This window comes from Oxyura jamaicensis, unplaced genomic scaffold, assembly GCF_011077185.1.
Source record: "Oxyura jamaicensis isolate SHBP4307 breed ruddy duck unplaced genomic scaffold, BPBGC_Ojam_1.0 oxyUn_random_OJ77737, whole genome shotgun sequence".
Taxonomy (NCBI): Eukaryota; Metazoa; Chordata; class Aves; order Anseriformes; family Anatidae; genus Oxyura; species Oxyura jamaicensis.
The window spans coordinates 635-7,522 of NW_023311525.1; the positions used below are offsets into that span (position 1 = coordinate 635).

General features: G+C 58.9%; 1 protein-coding gene across 1 annotated transcript; it reads left to right on the plus strand.

The window, feature by feature from the left end:
• Window positions 1-2,839: 2,839 nt before the first annotated feature.
• Window positions 2,840-4,911, plus strand: LOC118160073 (PHD finger protein 7-like; the record flags this gene model as incomplete). The annotated part of the gene is made up of 8 exons (XM_035314622.1): window positions 2,840-2,882; window positions 3,210-3,301; window positions 3,394-3,495; window positions 3,758-3,882; window positions 4,074-4,236; window positions 4,327-4,433; window positions 4,525-4,638; window positions 4,793-4,911. Coding segments are annotated over exons 1-8 (865 nt in total), but the record flags the coding sequence as incomplete, so codon positions are not given.
• Between the last annotated feature and the right edge of the window lie 1,977 nt (window positions 4,912-6,888).

Here is a 6,888-nt window from a genome sequence, read left to right on the forward strand (position 1 = left end):
CAAGCCAGAGACTCCAAAGGCCCATGGACCAGGCCCAAAGACTCAGCCTCACCTTGAAAACCAACCGCCCACAACCCTCCCAGTCCCTCCCCATTTTAAATAAAAGCCTCATTAGAAGGGCCAGTGTTTCATTTGTAGGCTCCAAAGCCTTCTTTTCAGGCTCTACAACCTCCACCTGGCCTCCCAAGTCTTCTTCTGATGGCCTAAACCCTCCTGTTTAGGGACCAAGCCCTTTTGTTCGGGGCCCTGAGACTGCTCTCTGGAGGCAAGGCTGGCTTCTTACTGATTACAGCCTCACTTTTATGGCCCAGGCTGTCATTTCCAGGGCACAATGCCGTATTTTTAGGGCCCCCAGTTTCACTGTAAGGTGCAGAGCCGCCTTTTAGGGTACAAAGCCTTATGTGTGAGGAAAGCTCCCTCCCTTCCCATTTTAAGTACTATAAATATGAGGGGTTAGAGGGGAGTTGGGTAAATGGAAGGGCTGTGTTACTGTGGTGGCGTGGGGGCTTACCCTAACCACCCCAGCTAATGTTTGCTCTTTTGTCAGTTGTGGATCCAGAAGTGGGGTCTTACCACGGAGAACACACAGGGCAGACTGTATTGCTCTCCACATCTACCTTAAAGGAAGTTGTGGGGAGCTAGGGGTAGGCCTCTTCTCGCAGATGACTAGTGATAGGACTAGAACGTATGGCCTCAAGTTTTGCCAGAGGTTTAGTTTGGAAATTAGTGGTGGTTTTTTCGGGTGGGCAGCCAAATTCCACCGCAGCCTCTCTCTCACTCCCCTTCTGAATGGGAAAGGGGGAGAAAATACGATACAAAGGGCTCAAGGGTTGAGATAAGAACGGGGAGATCACTCAACAATTATTGTGACAGGCAAAACAGACTCAGAGCAGGGAGACAGTAAGATTTATTGCCTATTACTAACAAGCTAGAGAAGTGAGAAACAAAGGGAAGAAACCCAAAACACCTCCCCCCCCCTCCACCCTCCTCCAGCTCCTTCACCAAGTGATGCAGGGGAATGGGGGAATGGGGGTTGTGGTCAGTCTATAGCGCTTCGTCTCTGCCATTCCTTCTCTGTCACTCTCTTCCCCTGCTCCAGTGTGGGGTCCCTCCCACAGCATGCAGTCGTTCCCAAAGTGATTCTGCGCGGGCTTCCCACAGGCAGCAGCTCTTCAAGAACTGCTCCAGATATGGGTCCGTCCCACCGGGTCCATCCATCAGGAGCACACTGCTCCAACCTGGGTCCCCCACGGGCAGCAGCTCCTGCCAGGTCACCCGCTCCTGCGTGGGCTCCTTTCCACAGGCTACAGGTCTGGCCTGGAATCTGCTCAGGCAGGGGTCCTCTACAGGCTGCAGCCTGCTTCAGTGCAGGTCCACCTGCTCCACTGTGGTCTCTTCCACAGGCTGCAACGTGGAACCCTGCTCCACTGTGGTACTCCATGGCCTGCAGGGGGACAGCCTGCTTCACCACGGTCCTCACCACAGGCCACAGGGGACCTTCTGCTGTGGTGCCTGGAGCACCTCCTCCCACTCCTTCACTGACCTTGGTGTCTGCAAGGCTGTTTCTCACTCCTCTCTCTCTCCCAGCTGCTGTTCCCCAGTTTTTTCCCTTTCTTAAATATGCTCTCACAGAGACGCAAACAACATCGCTTATTGGCTTGGCTCTGGACAGCAGCGGGGCCCTTATCTAAAATGGGGCAGCTTCTGGATTCTTCTCACAGAAGCCACCCCTATGGGCCCCTGCTACCAAAACCTGCCAAGTAAACCCACTACAATTTCTTCTCAGAAAGAATAGTCAGGAACTGGGACGGCTTGCCCAGGGAAGTAGTGGAGTCACCTGGGGGTGTTCAAGGAAAGGTTGGACGTGGTGCTTAGGGACATGGTTTAGTGGGTGACATTGGTAGTAGGGGGATAGTTGGACCAGATGATCTTGAAGGGCTTTTCCAACCTTAATGATTCTACGATTCTGTGGTTCTAATTAGCAGGCTTTGAACCCTGATGGTGAGAGCTGGCGAAGGGAGTCGGGGCTCAGACCAGACTGTCAACTGCAGTAAAGACTGTTAAGACCACTGGCTTTGTAACATCCCTTGCTGATGTCTGGGGGAGAAAACGAGCTCTGGTCTCACCCTGCTCTCGAGAAACTGTGTAGGAGACGGACATGAGGAGGGAGCAAGCTGCGAGTCAAATGCCAGGTGTCCTGTGGCTGTCCCGGAGGGTGGCAATGCTGGCCCAAAGGTGCGGTGCAGGTGCCGCCACTCCAGGGCTGCAGCCCTGTCCGAGGGACATCTCCGCTCCTGCCTGTGGCACGGGGAGCATTGCCAGCAGGCCGAGGGAAGCAATCCTTCCTCTCCGCTGCGTGCCGCGGGACCCGGCATTTGAGCCTGCGCTGGCTGCAAGAGCGGCCACCCTCTTGCTTGGGTGCCGAGGGCCCAGGCCCCAGCGGGACACCTCCAGCCACCCCCGTGAGGTGGGGGCTCTGTCACAGTGGGTGCCAGGTAGCTTTGGGCGTGCCGGTGGCGGGACGGTAACCCCCAGTAACTGGGGGCGCGCGGTGGCGATGTCACAATGGCCACTGTGACCCGCGGGGCGAGGAGCAGATAAAAGGCTGCTGGGCTCGGGCCGTGCCTCAGTGCGATTTGGTGAGTTGGGGAGAGGGCAGGGAGGAGGGGGCTGCCTGGGGCTGCCGAGGGAGGAGGGGTCCCACACCTCGGGGCCCGTGCCACAGACTCACCCTCATCCTGCTTCTGTCTCCCTCAGGGTCGGCAGAGGAGCGTGTGGAAGAGAAACCCCGGCACTGCTGGGGCAGTGACTCTCCAAGTGCTCGCTGTCGAAGTGCACCATGTCTGCAATGAAGCGGAAGGCTCCCGACTCGAGGGAGCAAGGTGAGAGAAAAGTATCCCATCCTACAGGAGGGCGGGCAGGTGCTGGGGGGGGTTGCCTGTGGCTGAGAGGGGAGGCAGGGGCAGGCAGGGGCTCTCCAACCACCCCGGGGCAGGGCCCCTCTGCTCCTTGGCAGGGGGGCCCAGGTCGGACTGTGGGTGCCTGCTGGGCCCCTTGTGCCTGCTGGGACCCCTTCCCCTCCACAGCCTCTGGCCCTGCCCGTCAGCCAGCACGGCAGGGCCAGAACAGGCCCTTGGGGACAGTCCCTCAGGGACACCTGGCCCCACAAAGGTGCTCACTGGCTGTGCCATTTGCTCTCTGCCCTCCAGCATGCATGCTGTGTGGCCGGGTAGATGCTGGCCTGAACATCTGCGGCCACAGGCACCTAAGGAATGGGATCTGTGCCCACACTTTTTGTCTGGTGAGTTCCCCAGGGCTCCTGTCAGCATCCCACCAGCACCCCTCCCTCTATGGCTCCTAATGAGATCATTCATGCTCTTTTCTCTTCTTTAGTTTCTTGCGAATGGCCTGTATCAGTGTGGAAACATAGCGCAGGGAATTTGGGGATTTTTACCAATGGATATACAGCGCACAATCAAGCAGGCGTCCCAGAAGGTGAGGGCCTGATGGGAACAGGGAGGTTTATGCCAGGAGACGCTCCCGCGAGCTTAGCCTGGACCCCAAGGAAGCAATCCCAGCCTTTCCAACCTGCTCCGGGACAAACCGCTGCTCTGGCAGATGAGCCTTGTCCGCCAGGCGGGTCTGCAGAGTGTGACCCAGCAGTGCCCGCGCCCTGTGCCCTGCCCTGCCCGGCGGTGTGGGGCCAGTGGTGGCGGCATCGAGCCTGGTGCTAATGGGGCTGCTGTGTTCTTTTCAGCAATGCTTTGTTTGTGGCGAGCGAGGGGCCACCATCACCTGCGTGGAGACGGGCTGTGAACGCAGCTTCCATCTCCCCTGCGCCTCGGAGGGAGAATGTGTCACCCAGTTCTTTGGGATGTACAGGTAAGGGCTGCCAGCACCAGCCAAGCAGGAGGGGACCCCACGGTGATGCTTCCCAGCAGCCTGGCAGAGCCAGAGGCAGCGCCAGAGCCTGGATGGGCCTGGGGCTCCTTCACCTTCCTCTGCCCTCCTCGCCAGCACCACGGCAGGCCCAGCACTTCTCACCTTGCCCTTCCCTTCCCTCTCTCCCCCAGGTCCTTCTGCTGGGAGCACCGCCCTCGGCAGGCAGTGCAGGCAGCTCCAGAGCAGGACACCACCTGTGTCATCTGCATGGACCCTGTGGGGGACAGCACGTCCTACCACACCATGCTGTGCCCAGCCTGCAGGCACGCCTGGTTCCACCGGGGCTGCATCCAGGTAGGAGCCCTCCCCTCGCCCTGCGGGCACGGCAGGTGCTCAGCTGCACCAGGGCCCGCTCAGCTCCCACCGCATGTGTTTGCGCTGCAGGGACAAGCCATGTGCGCAGGCATTCTCTGCTTCCAGTGCCCCATCTGCAGGAACAAGGTGCAGTTCTGTTCTGAAATGTCCATCATGGGGATCCAAATCCCATCCAGGTTGGTGTCCCTCTGCCCTGCTCTTGAGACACGAGGGCACAAGCGCCGTGCACGGCCAGGGACTGGACAATTTCCCTCCCTTCTCTTGCAGAGGACCAGCCTGGGAGAACGAGAACGCCTTTGCATCACTGCAAGAGAGGCACCAGCGCTGCGATGTCAGCGAATGCCTTTGCCCACATGGCAGGGAGCAGGCACGGGGACAGGGGTAAGTTGCCTCCCCAGCCATCTGGGGCTCTGCACGGGTCCTCAGCCTCAGCACGTGCTGGGGGAGCCAGGACAGAGCACAAGGGATGTGCCAGCCACTCCCTGGCTCAGACACTGTCCTCACACCCACAACCACAACCCCTTTGCTTCCCCAGGCCCTGGCAGCTGCTCCTGTGCCGCTCCTGTGCTGCCGAAGGCACCCACCGGCGCTGCTCCAGCTTGGCCAACAGCGCAGACACGTGGGAGTGCGACAGCTGCGCTGGCGTGGGCACCGGTAAGAGGCAAAGGCCGCATGCTGCTGGGCCGTGGCCAGGCAAGGCCTGGCTGCAGGGGCTCAGGGCAGCCTTGCTAGACTCTCAGACCCAGGAGGGATCAGAGCCTCTACTGCCGTGGGTCTGGAAGTCCATCCCACTCACCTTCCTGCCTCCCCTCACAGCCTCCAGTGCCGACGTGGGGCTCGCCGGCCCCAGCACCTCCAGGCCAGAGGCTCTGGGGCCCTCCCGTGGCTCCCCAACACCCGAATGCAGCAGCCTCAGCAGCACCAGCAGCCAGGCAGCACCGGGGCCGTCCCGCAGTTCTCTGGTGCCTGAGAGCAGCAGCCCCAGCAGGCAGCAGGGGACAGAGCAAAGGACAACTCGCCTACATGTACATTGGGCCCGAGACACCTTCAACTGTCCTAGAATACGCCACAGGAGCAGCCGTGCTGCAGCCAGCCCTGAGAGCAGCACCTCCAGCGTGGCCAGCCAGAGGGCACCAGGAACCTCCAGTCAGTCCATGGTGCCCGAGGGCAGACTCCCCGCCAGACAGCGAGGGCGAGCCCAGACAAGAAGCTGCACACCGCTGGAACATCCAGCCCCAAATCCCCAGAGCCGGCCCCGAAAACGCCGCAGGAGCAGTCAAGAACCACAAACTGGTGCTGGGAGCAGCAGCAGCACCACATCTGCCATGCAGGCGGCATCGGGGTCCCCCAGTGGATCTCTGGGGCCAGAACAGACGCGATGCTCCAGCCAGCAGGGGATGGCCCAGACCAGAAGCCGCTCCCAATTACAACGTCGGGCCCCCAGTACCCAGAATCAGACCCGAAGACTGCGTGGGAGCAGACGTGCTGCAACCCCCAGTGCTCAGAGCAGCAGCAGCGGCAGCTCCGAAAGAGAAACGGCAGCGGGGTCCTCCAGCGATTCCCGGGTGCCTGAACGCAGCAGCCGCTCCAGCCACGCTGGGCCAGTCCGGATGCAAAGGCGCTCCTGGTTGCAACATCGGGCCCCAAATCCCTACAGCCGGCCTCAACAACGCCACGGGAGCAGCCGTGCTCCAGCCCCACGTCCTGGCTCCAGTCCCCAGCTGCCATCACAATAAAGCTTGCTGCCAGTCCCATCTGTGCCATCGGTTTCAGCCTCATTTGCACGATTAAGCCATGTCCCCCTGCTCCCCTCCCTCCCCCCGTTAGATAGCGGAGCTATGGAACCGCGATCAGGTCTCCACAATCGCTTCATACAAAATTACGTCTCAATCACGCATCACACAAGAGTCTCACCCAACCGCCAAGGCCATACTTAATATTTCTTACCTTGGTCTGTGCACACAGTTACCGGGTCAATTCTCAAAACCAGAGTGCCTTTTTTTTTTTTTTTCCCCTAATTCTTCACCAGTCGTGCCTTCCCAACCAGTCTTGGTTCCTCTGTCAGCTCTCTGCAGAACCACTGTCGCCAAGGCACAGGACCGCTGAAATCAGCAGGGCATGCCTTCCTGCTGCGGTGCTAATGGGACTCCCCAGAAGGTGACTGGCTCCCAGACGAGCCCCCAGTTTGTGAGAAACACTCTGTAGGCAATAACGTAGGCTCAGGCGAGGATCTCAGTGAAGCAGCATTTTTATTCACGATTGCAATGGCAGGCGTCCTGCAAGCAGGAGCGTGCCTATTAGTTCCATAGCACAGTTTATATAGTTTATCTCTCGACGACCGGGACCCTCCCCTGTTTCCCCATTGAATGGGAAGTCCAGGTTCACGACCTATCCGGCGCTTCACAGATAATGCATGGCTTTCAATTACCAGCCTCTTATTTTTCAAGTTTCTTGTGAGTTTTATGCTGTGAGATGGTAATATTTTTTCCCTTATCAGACTTGATGTGACCCCGTGATTTATGCCTAATTGCATTAAAGAGAACGGTTGTAGCCTGCATTTCACAAGGTTGTCTGGTAAGCTTTTTATCACTGCAAGCATATCTCAATATCACAGTCCTTCCTCCTAAATGA